This window comes from Ostrea edulis, chromosome 4 (assembly GCF_947568905.1).
Source record: "Ostrea edulis chromosome 4, xbOstEdul1.1, whole genome shotgun sequence".
Classification (NCBI taxonomy): domain Eukaryota; kingdom Metazoa; phylum Mollusca; class Bivalvia; order Ostreida; family Ostreidae; genus Ostrea; species Ostrea edulis.
The window spans coordinates 6,905,722-6,925,029 of NC_079167.1; the positions used below are offsets into that span (position 1 = coordinate 6,905,722).

General features: G+C 36.5%; 2 protein-coding genes across 9 annotated transcripts in view; one reads left to right on the forward strand and one right to left on the reverse strand.

The window, feature by feature from the left end:
- Positions 1–205: 205 nt before the first annotated feature.
- Positions 206–7,634, reverse strand: LOC125671251 (uncharacterized). 8 transcript variants are annotated; one of them, XM_048906800.2, is made up of 4 exons: positions 7,340–7,634; positions 5,550–5,661; positions 4,192–4,238; positions 206–1,846 (listed from the first exon to the last, which is right to left on the reverse strand). In XM_048906800.2, the coding sequence occupies exon 4, from the start codon at positions 1,839–1,841 to the stop codon at positions 408–410; it is 1,434 nt and encodes a 477-aa protein (XP_048762757.2). In that variant the 5' UTR covers positions 1,842–1,846; positions 4,192–4,238; positions 5,550–5,661; positions 7,340–7,634; the 3' UTR covers positions 206–407. The 8 variants fall into 8 exon arrangements, with proteins under 8 accessions (XP_048762757.2, XP_048762754.2, XP_048762755.2 ...); XM_048906797.2 differs by having other exon boundaries at positions 4,188–4,238; positions 7,340–7,633; XM_048906798.2 differs by lacking the exon at positions 7,340–7,634 and adding an exon at positions 6,186–6,301 and having other exon boundaries at positions 4,188–4,238.
- Positions 7,635–17,765: 10,131 nt separating this feature from the next.
- LOC125668809 (probable dimethyladenosine transferase) overlaps positions 17,766–19,308 on the forward strand; it is a 37,614-nt gene continuing 36,071 nt past the window's right edge. Inside the window, exon 1 of the mRNA XM_056161775.1 lies at positions 17,766–17,932. Within this exon, the coding sequence (XP_056017750.1) occupies positions 17,875–17,932 (58 nt within the window). The 5' untranslated portion in view covers positions 17,766–17,874. The remainder of the gene's footprint in view (positions 17,933–19,308) is intronic.

Below are 19,308 nucleotides of genomic sequence, written 5' to 3' on the forward strand. Positions count from 1 at the left end.
ATCAAATACAATTCAATCATAGCATACGGACTTCACCTCATATGTGAAACAATATTAAAGGTGCAAGCAGTAACTCTGTAACAAGTGTTTCGGATTTGATTGGCAAAATTGTTTAGATTTTTCTAATTTCTCCCCTTTCAAGAAAGAACGCAAACAAAATGGGTAAAGAGTCGTCGGATTAGTCCTCAGTAAAAAAGAGAGAACAGAACTTGTATTACGCTTTTAATTCAGTAAAAACAAAGCATGTAAATATAAAAGTATGCCAAATAAACACATGCATTTACAAAAGCAGTGTACATTTACGACACAAGAACTTATCTAAACTTGTACTACAAGTATCTATTACGTTTTTCTTTTCATATTATGCAAATTTTGGCATGCAATGGGAAATTCTAAAACACTTATCATCAAAACAGAAGGGGGACGATTCTGTGTGGAACCCTCTGGCAGTACTCTACCCAAAAACTTCCATATTTGTCCCCGCATTTGTCGTCGTCACGATAACTGCGATGGATCAGCAAGAACGTGAGAAATATGACGTAAGAGTAAGGCATAATATTTACAAACATTGCTGGAATGGTCCAACAGAGAGCAAGCATTATTTCTGCCAAGTAATTGAAATGCCTTGCTAAACCCCACCAGCCAGATGCTAAAAGGATACTCTCTTTCTCATTGCCGTCTTCGAGTTGATATTTGGCGCGGATGATACTTGGCTTCTTTCCCCAAACTAGGCATTTTCCACCTGTTCCTCTCACCTCTTGTTTCTGCAAGTCGGCTAGGTAATTGACTACTATACAGAGGACCCCTGTCCCGAGGATGAGCAAAGACCAAGAGAGTCCTAAATGCACGGGATGACGCACAAGATACATGCTTACGGACGCGTAAAAATTTGGTACAAAAACGAGACAGCCCCAACAAATATAGTAGCCTGCTCTGTCGACCATTATATCAATGGTGCTCATGTACCCTCCTTCCCACCAAAAGAACTTTGTGATGTAGATCAACTGCAGTGTGATTGATACAAACATACTGTCAACGAAACCGTACAGCTCAAAACTTTTTAAAGCGTGTATACACACTAGTAATGCCCAAACAGTCATTCCAAAGCGACAATTGGTGAAAACCTTTACATCAATTCCAAACACTCTTGGATACAGTTCTGTTCCCCAGTAGAAGTCGAATATGAAGTTGCCTGACACTCCACTATCCGTAGTAGAAGGCCAGAATCGCCCCTTCAGATACAAGAAAAGACAGAATAGCGGGCTGAAGATTTGAAGTGTGGCTAAAAACTCATCAAATCGATCGTATATCACAGTTGGCGTAAGCCCTTGCATTTTCAACAGACCGGTAATGATAAAAAACGTTGTCATGGTAACAATGTAATTCAAGAAACCATTATCAACATATTCCGGCGTATTTCCTTTCGGAGTCAAGGGGCCTTTGATTATTTTACCCGGCAACATCTTCATCATGATGATAGACCATACGCAGAATCCCATAAGCACAGCAAAACTTAGTTGACTCGGAGGTCGCATGCTGCCCCAGAGTTCCATAAAGGATGCGAAGAACGGCTTTCCTGAAAATCGAGCAAGAAAAACCGAATAGCTCCCTCCACAGTGAGCAGCACAATACCACATGATGAGAACGAGGTTGGGTGTGAAGAGCATTAGAAATAGCGGGACAATCGTCATCTGCCATAAATTTTTGACCCGCTTCATCAAACCTATTTTCTCCAGCTGCTCATACCCTTCTTTATATCCATGGAATCCATGAGCGAGGACATCCTGTCTATTGGATTGTTCCGCTTTTGTCATGACGTTCCGACTCCGACCAGACGACATTGTCTCTAAAATTGTAAACAGATATTTAAAATGAATTCATGACAATTGTGAGGGGGGAGGAATCTATATCGTGTTTTCGTCAGTGATCGAAATACTAACCAAATTATGGGTTACACCCCTCATCCATACCATTGGAGAGAGGGATTTTGGCAGCTATGGACTACGGGTATATATATATATATATATATATATATAATTTGCGCGCTAACAAAAATTTCTTAGTGGCATAATCCTGCGAGAGTAAATGTAAAAAGCATCTGGTGCAAACAGAGCTTCCGTTAAGATAAGTTTTAAAAATGAGGCATTAAGGGACGTCTTAGGCCCCCGGATGCCAATAGTAAAATCCTCCTCTTTACTTATATGCTTTCTGATAATGTACTACATGTATATGTACGGTTGTGAAGAGTGTAGAGACTACTACATAGCAAAATTGTAAAATTCGTGACCCCGGGCCTTGACTAACTACTAAGGCTTCGGGAGATGGGTAACACATAGTGAAAATACAACACCATGATTATTTTGTTTAAAAACAGACACACACATACACACACAAGCGCGCGTATGTGTGTTTGTGTTGGTGTGACCCTACTGTTATATTGTATTATATTGATAAAATCATTCACTGTATGTAGTCCATCCAAGACAGAATAGAGTGGTGTAATGATGAAGTACTTATATAAGTACGAGACCGCGACTATATTACAATGAATATATTGTTACTTACAGTCTGTCGTCTATAACAAAGGTCCACTAATACCTTCACCAGGAAGAATAATATGTGTATAATGCCCACACTCTATAACTGTATATTTTACTCCAGGCAAATTCCAACACTGAATTTGAAGGGGATTCACAAAGGGTAAAAAGATGTCTTACTAGTACAGTACAAGCAGTCTAATCATATTATGCATGACTTATCAAATATTGTTTATCAAACACTTTCCTTCATTATCACACTATTTTAAAAGTGTGCAACGTCAAACCTGACACAATTCAAAGAACGAGTTTGAAAATATTCCAAATGCCTAATCCGAATTTTGTTATCCTAGCATAGAGTGGTTGTAGTGCCTGTCCGTCCTTCCTTCCGAGCTCATATCTCCTAAACCTTTCATCAGAAATTGATATAACTGCTCACAAATGTTCCTCAAGACAAGGACTTGTGGACCAATGTCTTTTAATGTAATTTTGGAAAGTTCAAGGTCACTCAGATTATATAAAATTTCCTTATTTCAACAGGTTTTATTTTTCATATAAAAGTTCCTATCTCCAAAACCTTTCATAAGAAATTAATCATAATTGATCACAAATATTCCTTGGGACAGAGGACTTTTGAACCAAGATCATTCTGGAAAGGTCAAGGTAACTCAGAACATACTTATATAAGTTCCTTATTTCAACAGTTTTTGAACAGCTATCACACAAATAAATATATACTTTATAAGAGGAAAAATTCCTCATTTCAACAGTTTTTAACAGGTATTGATCATATATCACACCAATAAGTAATAGGCAAATGACTAACAGACAAAGGTCACTCAAGGTCGTTTTATTAAGGTCAAGGTCACTGAAAATATACCTTATATTTAAATAAAATGTTTATTTCAACAGTATTTCAACAGTTATTGATCATTGTGTCATTCGTTATATGAAATAAAGTCATTCATTGGTTAGATGCAGTTCGGGGAGCATACATCAGTTTTACTGATATTCTTGTTTCCTCCTATAGACAACCCTGAAAAATGTTGTAACTTAATGTGGAATAACACACCAGAGAAATCTGATATGAATGGAAAGTGGAGGATATGTACTATAACATTTATGAATTTAAAAGTTTCAAAATTACCTCATTTAGTGAAAAAAATGCAGTTTTAGAAGAAAGTAATGGGGGGGGGGGGGGGGGTTTAATAAAACCCTGCTGGACTCGAAGCACGAACTACAGATTAGCATTCGATACGTTAATCTACTAAGCTATCCTGCCAGGCGACAAGAATCAAAAGGAATATACATGTATTGCTGATATTCATATTTTTCATTCAAGTTTTAAAATGAAGTCAGCCATTATGAAGATGTAGTATCCTCCTTAACAGGCTGTTTGCTGTTCAGAATTTTTTGTTGAAAATCTTTTTTTTTTCTGGAATTATTCTCCGTGCCAATAAGTAACAAAACCTTAAGGAAAGTAATTTGCCCACTATATGGCATTTCTTACACCCAGAATAAAATATTCGTCTCATATAGGTCAAAGTAGTCTGTAGGAAGAGGGAAACAAATATTTTAAGTTATACCTAATCTTAATCATTTTCATTCAAACATTGTAGATTTAAGATTATTTAGTAGAATTTTACATACCTGCCTTTTTCAAATATATATATATTCCTTTCTAACTCGACTTCGATTTCACTGAAAAGATAAAAAGAAACTCTTGGTACTGAATCCCGTCAAATATTATAAAGTCGTCGTTCTGTGTGCTACTGTAACATTCCTCATATTTGGAACATCTATTCTGACATTAAAAGTTTACGCAAAATTACTTGTATCGCCTTTCTACCTTCGCCTCAGGTATCAAATACAGAGGAAACAGTGGTAAGACAATCATAAAATGCCCTCTTCCAAGTCTATGTCATATCGTGTTAGACAAGCTGCTTAGCAAAATACGGAACGGAAACGATGTCACAGTATCTACAAAGTAAATATGTTCCGCTGTCCATGCGGCTAAATTTGTTGGACGATAGGAGAATCTGATTTAGTGAGAGGCAACAGCCGTGTACAAAACAGCCCTTGTCTGTCACAGCGGGACACGGTTTTTAGAAAAGAAAATAGAACCCCCGTCCTATTGTCCGTATTGATGTTAGTTTATATTAGTGTGTTATTACCTCTCTTTTTCTCTCCCCACTTGATGGAGATCATTGATTTATGAATATTAACCTTACCATTATTATAAAATGTCACCATGTATTTTGTCAAAAAATAAAATGTAGTAAACAAAAAACAAAAACAAAAAACCCTGTACCTTAAAGATACGGCGAATGCACTGCTAACACCAACGGGCAGTCCCAAACGTGTATAACTGATTTTATGTATCACCATATAATATATATATGTAATGTCAACATAAATGCTCTAGGCAACTTTCCGGGACAACGCACAGTAGATGCTAAAAGACGAGGTGCTAATTAGGTCCAACGGGTATGCAACGATCTAATCCCAATAAATTACACGATTTAGTGTGACAACCGTGAAGGCAAGCACATGGAGATTATTATATGACACAAAGACATGCCCCCGGTACACCAATCTCTACCTAATGCTCAACATCCTTCTTATCAATGCATATATAGATCTTGCTAAACGCTACCGATTCTCCTTTTATATGTTAGGGAACAACGTGCTTTATCACTTGTATGCAAATCAAATATGTAGACGATATACTATCTTGAGTATATCTGTCTTCGGCTTTTTATGTATCCTTCCGAGGTTTGATTAATATGTGAAATAGTATTTCTATAAATCAAAGCATGCTGGCTTCCGTTTGACACGGAGTTCTTCTCTCAAGTTCTATGTTTTTGGCATCTCTTCAGAAAGTCTCGCATGCCTTGGGCAGCGCCAGGGAAGATTAAAATGTGTAAATAGAAATTATTTGCGACATTTAGAATGCATATCTCTGAGAGTTGCAAAAAGATGCTAAACAGTAAGTAAACGTAGAGGTCTTACCTCGCAGAGCAGTCACACCAGGCTTATTGATTTTCACTCTGATTCATCACACGATGGAAATGGGGTCAAAGGTTAACTGCGAACTCCGGAGATGTACACACGATTTACACTACTACAACAAAAATAAACGTCTAAGTTATGATTGTATCGTCTGCAAAGCTAAAAGAGAATGACTATCAGAATTATTATATGAAATACTAAATGCGCACCGATCATGCGATATCTAATAGCGATACCATTATTTTTGGTCGTTTGATGTGCTATTTCAAATCAAACGTTCCAGGTCTTGTGAGTCATGTACATTTCATCTATAGCAGTTTGTCCAGCATCAAAATTTTGAGGGGTCACTTTGCGGCCGTTTGAAAATAGAATATGAATACGGTTTCGTACTAGTGTTAACTAAGGGTTCACACTCAGTTTGTGCTCTCGGCAATATTTGAAGTTATTGTTTATAGCGCCAGTTACGAAGTTAGATTTTTTTATCACAATGTTGATCTCGCACACGTTTTCCTCTGGTATGGCACGTCAACAGTATATAATATAAGCTGTCACATCTGTAAGAAACTGACAATGCACCGAGCGAAATACCGTATTCTTCAGTAAATTTGATATGATGTTATAAAATAAACGACTAACCTTCACGGGATATTTCATGGGGGAAATGAGGTGATTAGGAATTCAACAGCATGAAGCGTTTAGTATAGTCGACAGGGCTCATATAGGTACTATAAGTTCAGCTGTCAAGTAATTAAAATATAATCCTATGTGCACTATAGACGAATTTACATAGCTGCTTAACAATTAAATACATTCTCGGTTTCGGACAGAAGACTAATACCTGGTGGTTTACAAAAGCGGACCTAGTGTACATGTATATCATGCTCATATGTCTACTTGTAGTGTATTGATCGATCTGTTCTTAATTATCGGGGGGGGGGGGGGTTTAACATGGAAAAACAAAAATCATTTAGGGTAAAATTTTGAAAACAGATAAATCTAATAGTAGAAGCGAAGGGGATAAAGGGACGAGAACAGGAGAATGCGTAATTTCTGTGCAAACGATGGGGTTACTAAATTCGATCTTACAGGTTAGGAAAGATCGAATATGAACAACCCCTTCGTTTTCCACAGAAATCAGGGAATGTGGTGTGGGAAGAGTTGAGAATAACAGGAAGATATTGAAGAGGGGTTAAAATGGGGGGTGGGGGGTGGGGGCGGAAATCGGTAGAAACTCATGTTCAACACTACTACTATAGGGAAGCTTTACATGCCTGATGGGCACTTCCTTTTGGCCAAGGAATGTATGGATACTGTTAGAAAGCCACGTCGAGAGCTCTACTCCATTCAGTGTAAATTATATAAATGTATTAGTGGAGCACAGTTTACATGAACTATAGGGGGCCTAGTTATGATTTGTACATTTGACTTATATAATTATATGTCACGATGTGAACAAGGCCTATTGTGTAGAAATGCTATTCAAACCAAGTTTATCATCATATATGTCAATCACAAATTCTTTAATTGTGAAATATCTCGAGAAGTTTTTGTTAATTTTCATGGTCAGGTCATACATTCGAGGTCAATGTACATGTATCTTCATTAGCCAAAGGCCTACTCTCATCTGTGCATGTGTATGCCCTATACCTAGTGATATTGACCCGTATACCGCGCTGTGCACATCTGTCGCATATCTGATTAATAACTGTCTTGCGGTGATAATGTGCATTGTTGTTCATGTTGCATATATATGTAATAATAAACATATTTTTGAAATAGATTTTTCTTACCTTTTATCATGATATTCGTTCATAGGCTGTATCACATAATATAATTTTTCATGGAGCATCAAAGCAGATGCGATGATATGTTGAATATTTTCTAACCTTCTGATCGCGACACAAGTATACATGTATATTTTTAACTTTACGTCACTGCGACAATTAGAGCGACGTCATAAATTTTTTGACGTTATAAGCAAAACGAGTTGCACTCTATTTAAAGCAAGTGCGTGTTATTACATCATCGCAAACCACGTCTCCATTCACACTACGAAGTAGTGTAGTTACTCCCGGACTCAGTAAACGTTAGTTGGCTAGCTACGACGCAATCTCTACCCAGAGTTGTCGTTCCTTGCTGCTCTCACATTCACCTCTGTCAACGTCTCGAGGGTTTTACAGGATTCTTGTAAAATGGCACGTATGCTCAAATAAAGCTTGGTTTCTACTTCTGATACAAAAATATATGTAAATAAATAAATACCGAGCAGATGTCAAATCTTTTTGTGACACAAGAAGCATTGATTTTGGGTTGAAACGCGAATATTGGGTTGTTCTGTTGCACCAGGCTTATACATAGGTACATGAAGAATGCATAATAATGGAGAAAAACTACAAATACATAGTTGCTTGTCCTACATTTTCCTGATATTTCATAAGGTACTTCTTAATTTTATTAGCCGTAAAAAAGTGGATTCGATCTGGGTAGAGATTGGCTAATACGACGTTATTAGGGCTATATATCCTATAGGCCTACATGTAGATATGAACCGTTCCTAGCAAAAATTATAACATAATAATAGTGAACGCTGGCTAGTACTGCGAGCTCTAAGGACAAGGCGGATTTAGGGGGAGGGGGATTTTCGCCACAATTTTACAAAATAATGTGTGAAAAACTCCAGATTTGGCATCTACAATGTAAAATGGCTGAGTATTTTGGCCAATACTTGACTTTCACATGTGGGATCCATCACTGACACCATCGTCGCAAACCATGGGTTATTGTTTCATTCTACCCGTGGTTTGCGACGATGCACTGACACCTCAGTGTACCTGCCTAGAAATTTTGAGTGATCACCACTCCCAGAAGTCCCTTATCAAAAATGGTGGAGGTTTCGCAAAGTCTTATCGCTTTAATACCGAGGGAAGCTCGGACAGGCTGAACGTATGTTATTTAAGACAAAATCGGAAACAGAACAGAGATAATCTCTACACAAGTTCGATGAAAATTCTGTGAGCCGTATGGCATCGCACTTTTATTCAGTTTGTGAGTAAAATTTCCAGAGTTTACGCACCAATAATTTTTTCAAAAAGAATGTTTAAGACGTCACAATGCACTTTTTACATCAATTGCGTTATATTTCCTGCATTCAATGAATAGGCGGATTTCCTAGGAGGTGGATGTGAGCACAGGCACCAGAACGGTGGATATATATTGCGTGTTAGATCTTATGTACCCCCCCCCCCTTCCAATGAATGAAAGATATATACATATGTCACATATTAAATGAATTGAATGTCAAAATCTTGTTAGAGTATCAGTGACGTGTTGAACAACCTCACTGTTGTATTTAGGACCCAGGTGATCTCTGGCGGGTGTGAGCGATTGCCCCTGGAATATTTCGCCCACATGCGTTGGTACTCCAGAAGAGTAGAGGAAGCCTCTCTCTCTCTCTCTCTCTCTCTCTCGTAGAGTAAAATAAAAAAAAAATCGCATATGAATATCAAAATTTCTCACATATAAATCAAAATTTCCGCATATAGATATCAAGATTATCGAATACAGATCAAGATTTCCGCATATGAATAACAATATCATTAGATCAAAAGTTCAACATCTGACAAAAAAATCTAAAGTCACATGGTTTTCACGAGACCACCCCCTCAAAACTAAATATGATATATATTGAAACTAACCGATTCGCAAGTAAAACATACTAGTATAAATAACACTCTGTACATGTATACCTTTTCTACTGTTTATTCAGAAATGAAAGTGAACATTAAAACGTTAAAATGTAATATTATTTGGAAGTTTTTAACTCTCACTTCAACTCACCGTGGTTATTAATATTATTCATTTATAAAGCGCAAAACTACATATACTTTCTATGCGCTGGTTGTTGTTTTTTTTCCACTAGAGCGTGATCGATGTAGATCGATGACAGAAACGTACGGGAGTTTTTAACCCCCCCCTCCCCCCTTCCGTGTTTGGCATTAATAAAAAGTATTAAAGAGAGCAATGGTTATTAAACATAGAGACTTGAGCAAGTCTATATATATCCTAGAAAAAACCAAAAACTGATTTTTTTTACTGTGTTCAAATTTCTCAGAGGTCATATTCATAAGAATTGCAAGCCTTGTTTCATGGGATGGTTACCTGTAAAATGCGAAACGAAATCGAAAGGAAACGAAATTTACCGAAGCAAAACGAAACCTACCGAAACGGGTACCCTTATTTCATACGACATGCCTGCTGTTGTAGGCACGGTGAAATAAATACAGTACGTATACATTGGAGTATTTCTAAGAATTCATAGTTTTTATGAATGTACACTATACACATACAAAGATTTATTTTCAATTTTTAAACATTAAATCATGCATGTGCTTTAGTTATGATATTACAGCTTGGAGATAATGAATTTGTTTAAAATGTGACGTTGCTTTCGTGATTATATTTTGCCACAATTTATGACGTTATAAGTGTAACGTAAAGTGACACCAGTACCGTGCGCTTAGTGTCTCTCCTCACACGATATAGGTGTTAACTTTGAGATACTTTTTGTCCTGTTATGGATATATAGATAATAATGCCAATGCTTTTTGCTTCGCCCTCAACACGGTTACGCCGTAACTTTACACGATTTGATAGTACTTGTGACTGGGCGTTTAAACGTCCGATGAATTTCTTAAATAATATATGTCCGGACCCACATGAGGTTTGTTTCTTCTGTTTTTTGTTGTTGTTGGTTTTTTTTGTCTGGCTTGTTTTCGCTGACCATCTTACGTGAATAAGATAATTAAGGACCCTCCATCGTTATTTTATCATATTTCAGTAGAGTTGATCAAATGACACGACTTATAATGACAATGAATTGACCAAATTGTGTTACTTTTCCATTAGCATTTAATCATACTTACTTCAGTATTACTGAATAAGGAAAAGTAGCACAAGCTAATGTTCTATGATGATTATGAAATGATATTGATAATATATTAAAATAATTTACAATATTATCATTTGTAATCTAACAAAACAAATGGTTTGATTTCAACTGGCAATAATAAAGTTTACGCACGGAACGCTGTGAATATGAACTAGTACAAAACACTTCTACACGACTGATCGCTGTGAATACACTGAAGTATATGTGATTTGGTAGATTGTACGCAGTCCCACTCCTACGAAGACTTCACCAGATGCCGGTGATCAAAGAGCTTCGGCAATTAGTGAAGTTCAATCCTACTGTTGTTTAGAAGTAAGTAGTGTGCATGCATATTCATAATTGTTGTTCGCAAATTTGACAATGAAGAATTAAAGGAACACTTCCCAGTTAATAGAAAACAAGAACATGGTTACTCAGTGAACATGATACAAGAGCAATGATGACAATTCTACCACGGTTATTGCAAAGATCAAAGGAATGCCGCGGTCCTTATTCTACGATATACCTTCATACGTATTAACTGATTATGAGAAAATTGATACACTTCTCGCTAGCACTTCCAGTTTTGTTAATGCAACGATAAAAGTCGATTACCGATAATTCAATCTTATAATCATAAAAATCAATCAATATGTTGTAAAACAAATTCATAAATGACTGAAGAACATTTGTCATTCAGTTTAAACCAATCGTCTGAATTCTGAGAGCGATACACGTGGAAACATGGTGATGCGCAGACAAGTTTTTCTTGAACTGTATTCAAAGCAATTGATATAATCCGTAACATCAAACTAAATACTTGAAATATTTTTCAAAATAGATTTAGAATACCCCAACCAACTTACTTTTTTCGTCAACAAAAACAATGTAAGCCGTTTCGGAAACAGCCATGACGTCACAGTGGCCTAATTCGTAGGTAGTCTTGTTTTTGTGCATGTTGCAGGATTACCTCATTGGTCTCGAAATGTCCAATGTTTGGCTTAATTCTAGGGGCTTTAAATAACACAACTTCGACGTTTAGTGATGCATGCTCGGATCTAAAGGGGATGGGGGGGGGTCCGAAACCCTCTGGAATTTGCAAAATAAATACCATCATGATGCATGAAAAGAATTATTACATTTGCGTGCAAAGCAAAAGTGGGACACCCCCCCCCCCCCCCCCCACCTGGAAACGTACTGCGATCCAAACACGCTCGCCATTGCGTTACGGTACTGAACTGAACTGAATTTTATTTATCTCATCACAATTACACAATTGTATACAGACATTTAGTATTTTATATAAAAGTGATGGTAATAAATCCCGCGGGTTATGTAAATTGTTTCTGCAATGATTGCTACCTTCATCACCCAATGAAACAATAAAGAAAGATATTTTAGCATTGTTTTAAAATATAAACTAAATATCATATGGTTGACCCATTCGTTACGCTAAATGGAACAGCCAGTGCACCCGGTTAACGAGTACGATATAGCCGAGTTTGGAACGGAAAATTTGAAAGTTTTTTTGTCCCCTCTACGCGATTCTTCTCATTTCGTCTTCTTCTTTTCTCTTAATTTTTGTACCCCTGATTAGGAAATTTTGTGTAATTTTCAGAAATAATCAGTTGTATACAAAGGGACTATTTGATGTTGGTAGCTGAGGCTACCGACAGCGTTATGCGGCACCAGCGCGTTATTTGGCATCAATTTTAACAAGTGATGAATTACAACTTTCTCTAACGATTCATTCCAAATGTTATGATATCCTTCCTTAGAGATCAAGCGCAAGGAGGAGGTGGGGTGGGGGGGGGGGGGTGTCACAATTTGTAATTTTTGCCATTACGCATTTTTACGCCAAGACTGGAGAGATATGTGTAAAAATAATTTACAAAAATGACCAAATAAGCCGGTATGGGGTTATTTGAGTGTTTTAGTTGAATACACAAAAATCATGACCATACCAAGAAATCCCGTCCGGTCTGAATTCGTTGGCTTCAATAGGATCATATTACATGCTGATTAATAGTAGCCGTCGCTTATCTCTTAATTGCGGTCACTGATTTATAACGGTTTTTCAACACCGGAGATTTTGCTAGGAGTTTCTTGGCATGTTGACCTTGATGACGCTCCATATTTGGTAATGTCTAAATGATTACACAGACAGGCGTAATTTATATAAAAACAACAACAAAGAAACGGATTGCAACAAACATGCATTCATTGTCCCAGATGAAAGCAATGTCAGTTTCAATAGAAATATAAGAGAAAAGATTCAGTGAATGTAAGTATTTGGTGATAAACATTGTTTTCTTACATCAATCAGAGACTTGCAAACGTGTAGTGGAATTCATCACCAATTTAAGTCACATTTATTACAAAATCTTGTTTCTCTGGGATCGTTTCGCCAGCGTCCACTTTCAACAGGCAAGTGATGATTACAGGTTCGTGATAAAGAGAGAAACTATATTACATCACTAGAAAAGCTATCTCACTAGCAAGGCAGTAAACGTTCTCTATACATATACTGTGCGCTACACTGCCACCCGCTCAGGGGTGCTTCGTCCCGAAGCTCTATGATTGTTTAGCACCTTATTCAGCAAAGACATCCGCCGTTCACGACGCGGACAACCATCGTCGTCCCCGGACGAAACCACGACCGTATATAGACACAATGTCCCTGAGCTCCGATTAACTCTGCCTGAAGTAGGCCAGAGTCTCACGTGATCAAGAGAGATACTCTAGCTACCACATTAGAAAACATGGAAAGCTAGCTCTCTAGCGAGGCAGAAGTTCCCTAAATACTGTCCTCTACACATGTAAATGAATACTTGACGGATGTTATACATGATTGATGTGTTTTGTACATTCATTTTCTTCTAGATGTTCAAGGACGAGGAAGATTTACTGTATTTACAATTTAGAAATACATTCGAAGACGAATGCATTTTCCCGACTGCATAGTCGGAGATACTTAAATCACACACACATACACACACGCACACACACAGATTGCTTTCCGATCGGGAACTTCAATTCTGTTCAGTGTCGTGCATACATCCAATGTAGGTTCAACATTTTTTAATCTGAGGTTTCAGTGATTTAGCAAATATTTTTTGTACCAGTGTAATTTGATTTTATTCCACGTTCTGCATTATATATATATATATATATGATACAACACCATTACTTTTTTTTCAATTCAGCTTTGTATGTTTAATGATGCATTCTATCACGCTTCTTTTAAAAATTTTGCATTTCGTGTCCCAAAGGGTGTAACCATATGCAAATTTTACTCCTGGTTTGTAAATGTAAATTTTGAGATGCGTCCACGTGTACTAGCTGGCAAATTGCATTGTGTAAATCAGTATACACATGTAGTTCGCCGATGGTAAACTTACAACATATTTCTACATAAAAAGAAGTTTTGAAATTGAAAAAATAACAATTGGTTTCCGGATGATAACTCAAAAAGTTTACAATCTAATCAAATGAAATTTTGATATATTGTTGGGTACCAGGTAAGTAAGACCCCTATTGATTTTGGAGAAAAGTGGTCATTCTATTTTCGGTCCCTGTGACCTTGACCTTGTCCCGCCAGGGACCGAAAATAGAATGAAAATTTGGTTTCCGGATGATAACTCAGAAAGTTTAAATCCGAATCAAATGAAACTTTGATATATTGTTGGGTACCAGGTAAGGAAGACCCCTATTGATTTTGGAGAACAAAGGTCAAGGTCACAGTGACCGAATATAGAATGAAAATTTCAGAAATATTTGGTTTCCGGATGATAACTCAGAAAGTCTAAATCCGAATCAAATGATACTTAAAGATATTGTTATGTACCAGGTAAGGAAGACCCCTATTGAGTTTGGAGAAAATCAGTCAAAGGTCAAGATCACAGTGACCGAAAATAAATTTCCGGAGGATAACTCGAAATTTTTTAATTTGAATCAAATGAAACTTGGATATATTGTTGGATACAAGCAAAGCAAGGCCCCTATTAATGCGTATCAAACTTCCCATATTTTGTTTCGTGGTCAGAGTCATGTACAGTTGCCAACTGTTGGTTGTAGAAAATAATACATACGAGTATAAGAGCGTTTGGACTGTAGTATTAATATAGAATATACATTCGTAACATGTAGCCGTATACATTTTATCTGATACTCAGAAAAAAGGAAGACAATTTAATTTTCACGATTTCAAAATTTATCTTTAGACTATATGTATAATGTATTGACACATAAAATGTATTAGGTTTGCCCTTAATACTGGGGAATCCTTCAGGTATTAAATGGCAAATACGCAATGAGTATAAATATGAATGAAGGTCAATTCTACGTCACGAGTGCTGGCACGGAGCTCCGATTAGGGAAAATTCCCGCTTCGGTGCAACACCTCCTTTTGGTATGTGTTGACATGGATGAAAATACACCAGGATTAAGTTTTTTCATATGTAAAAGTTAATTTGAACCTAGTCCGACTGGATGCAAATTTTGCACTAGCCTAGGAGTAAAAATAAAAATACTCATGTGCAAATCTTAACCCCCCCCCCCCCCCCCCCCGTTCACATGCACCTAAATCGAGATGGATATTTCTCTATAATTACATTTCCAATGTTGTTGCTTTTGATATTTTTATAAATTGCATTGATAGCCATTTCCTCATAAATGCGTTGCAGCTTTGAACAATTGGTGTAGGATCTTGGTAAGTATAGTACTTACGTCAATCTTAACCGCTGGGAATTCCGACAGAAATAAATTTTAGTTTTTAAAATACATGAGAGTATGAGATGCTTCACTCTGGCACACTTTTCAGAAGCTCGCTGCTTTTTCTATTGATACATGATGTAACTTTAAAGAAAATAATGAGATTTAAAAAAAAAAACCCATTTTTTTTTATTCATATGGAGACGTCACCATTGCCGGTGAAGGGCTGCAAAATTTAGGCCTATGCTCAGCGCTTACGGCCTTTAAGTAGGGAGAGATCTATATCTTTTCACACCTACTGTGACACGGGACCTCGGTTTTGGCTATCTCATCCGAAGGACCGCCCCATTTAGTCGCCTCTTACGACAGGCAAGGGGGTACTGAGGACCTATTCTAACCTGGATCCCGGGATATGTCTGGCATCGTTAAAAAGGTTGCTACATTTTGATAAACTTGTTTAAACCGTGTAAGGAATTCGAGGGATTACGTACGCTTTAAAAAAGTCTTTATACGTTGAAGGGTTTAGTAATGCTAACTAAACAATTGGAGAATTGACCTAGTCAAGTTTCAAGTAAAAATTTCACATAGATTGCACTTTCAGTTCTCTATCTCGATAATTTCAATATACCAATACCCCCCCCCCTTTCCCACGTTTTTTTTTTTATAAACATAAAGTTGTTATTGCTTGAGTTTCAGAAAAGATTATGACTAAATTTTCTTTTACACAGTAAAACAGAAATTTATGAATATATTCTTAGCATTCATCATGATCATTTAATAATGCTGTTTATATGAAACACGTAAATGTTAATCAGTCAAATTTAATGTCTTCTGACTCTTGATAAGCATAGAGATCCCCGCTTTTTTTCTCCGATTTTGCGATTCTTTATAAATGTAGATATTATTTATATAGTAATAGCTTTGCGAAGAAATTTGAAGAGATGTGGCGTCATAAAGAAAGTATCAACGTCATGTTAATTTACCCCAAAGCAAATATCAACGGTTTCAGCTGATCAACACCTGATCCTATGTGGAAATAGGTAATAGGATCTCCACATATATTGCAATGTACTTAGTATCTTCCTAACGACTTAATTTTGTAAGGATGAAATGCTGAAATATTAATACATGTATTGCTTCAATAAGATTTAAAATAACGTGGGAGTTTGTGAATCAGAGAATTACATCCCTGAAATTGTCATACAAGGAAAGCAAGTAGTAGAGAACGAAGATACGATTGGAGGACTGGTAATTTTCGTACTATACTAAATGCACATCAAAGTGAAGTATGTCTCATCAGATTCTCATGTCTGTATTTAATGTGTGCGATATGCATAAACTCCCCTCCGCAACTCGGATTGTCCTGTCCGACGTGTTATTGAGTCTAATATTGATCCAAGTATAATATTTATGTACGATATTATCAGCAAACAACTTTTATTGACTGGTTTTGAAACATGGGGGACAAAACAACATATGAGAAAAACTGAACCCTGTGCAAAAACCTGTACAAGAATTATGTGTTCTTGAGTATACCTTGTCAGTTATTGTTGTCAATTAATTTGCATATTCTATTGTTTGGCGTCTCTTCTCTTCATTGTTGTAATCATCTCAGCATGTTTGTCTACTTTCGACTCTGAATTAGAAATAAAGTATTCTATTCTATTCTATGTATTTCCTGATATCTTTTCAATTTACGCCATCATGTGAAAGGTTTTCTGCAAGGTGAATAAAATCACCCATGTTATAAAGATGCATGTGATTAGGATATGATTCAATTCGATATTGAAAAAAGGATAAAGACCGACTTCGGAAAGAGCTGGAGATATATATATATATATATATATATATATATATATATATAGAGAGAGAGAGAGAGAGAGAGAGAGAGAGAGAGAGAGAGAGAGAGAGAGAGATTTCTAATCGATATGTAGGTGAAACGATGCAAATTTGTGTTAGTCATATCTTGGCCTATGGATTTACAACAGAACAATTATGGAATAAGCCGCGTGAGTCGGACTCGATCGAATTCCCAACCACACACACATGATTATCATAAAATTCAGCAAATGTCCTGTCATACAACTCAGGGACAGCGAATAATTATAAGTTCTAACTTTCATAGTTAAAAAAAAAATGCTGTAGAATTTTTAAAGTGGTGTCAAATTTGAAAATATACAGTATAGGGAAAAATTCATTTATTTATGAGATTATACATGATATGACCCATAGCTGTGTATGTTTGGCAGTGCTTCGGGGCACCAAAAATAACGATGAACACAATGTCCTCCATATTTTACCCACTAGATATTACCAAAGTCTAACAGTAATAAAATTTTATGAAATAGAAGGACACTTTCTTCAACCCCTTTTTCATATATAGTCTCGCTTTCCCCAGACTTGGAAAGAATGACTATTTATTTTACTATAAAATACATTTAGATAAACTAAAAATGTCTTAGAACAATAACTTAATTTATGCGTCATTTTTTAATCTATTACATTTTAATAATTTTGGAATGTACACTCACCCAGTTGGAAAAAAGAGCAAATTTATATATTATGTTCGGGATCGAGATTCAAATTATTACCAATAGCGGAAACGCATGTACATAAGAAGTAAACATTTTGATCATAGACTTATTGAAAGTTATTCTTAGAGGTTTATCGAGGGACAGTCTAACAATGCCAAAAGAACGAGTAGCAAAGAAATCAAGAACGCACCAGGATGTTCAAAAACAAGGTAAGACTTTGTTTTATCATTATCTGATACCAACATTCAAGTTGGGAAACATGAGGCAATGGTATTCCTAATTTGGGAGATGGTGTAGTTTTAAACATTTTCACCAGGAAACTGTGCGTTATCTTATTAATTCTGAGTTCCCTAATTTCTATCATTTCCAACCAACTCTGTTCAAATTGGGCAAATGGTTAAAAAATATTTGTAGTACACCCAAGGCCTATGGATCGTTTATTCATATTGGCTGTCAACTGATTGTATTTTACCTCTAGACCATAATAAGAGCCGAGTAGGAGTTTCACCGCCTTATTTTGTTTTATCAATTAATAATTTGTTATGACACTCTTTGATGTAACCACTTTTCAACATCATTATATATTGGAAGCAGGGGTGGGACAATATCCTTTCTACAGGTTGGGAACACTTCCCCTGTAGCGAGATATTCCAGCTAAAACACGATTATCCCTCTTTAGTGAGAAATAAACATTACCATTAACAGGTGTTTTGGTGTCTTTATTGTGAATAATGGTAAATCCTGTGCAACGTTGAATAAGTGCGACACACACTCAACATGACGCACATTGTTTCTATGAAATTGACAACACAGTCAAGAAATTGCATATCAAAGTTGCTGGGTAAGAGGGAAGCAGTCTGAAATCCAACACACATCGTGAGTGTTTTTGTTTTCATTAATATATTTGCAGAAATATCAGACATTTTAGCACTTTTTCTTCTTTTCATGTGAAACACGAAAAGATGTACTCCACGGGTGTTTTTCTCGGTGGTTTGGGATATATTTATTCTTGTTAGAGAGGGATAATCGCGTTTTAGCGAGAATATCTTGCTAATGGGGAAGTGTTCCCAACCTGTTCTAGCCGATCTGATACATATCACAATGCTTGGCACACGATACAATAGTTATACATATTGCGATACTTTGCATATCAATAAAAACTAGAAAAAAGGATTTCAAATGCATTCAGTTCAAAACAAAACAGAAAAAGATCACTAGGTTCAGCTAGTTACTTGACTAGAATATCATATAATGCTCAAAAAACTTTACAAATTTGATGTTTCGTACACTGTTTTTCCTTTCGTAAACTTGCAAGCCAAATCTCTTCCATAACCCTGATTTGCTCCAAGTCGGTTTTGTTAATGTTATGTAGTCCACCATGTTTTTATGCCCCCGAGATCGAAGATCAGGGGGCATATTGTTTTTGTCCTGTCTGTCATTCTGTCTGAAACTTTAACCTTGCTAATAACTATTGAACAGTAAGTGATAGAGCTTTGATATTTCACATGAGTATTCCTTGTGACAAGACCTTTCCGTGGGTACCAACGTTTTTGACCCCGTGACCTTGGAGTTTGACCTACTTTTG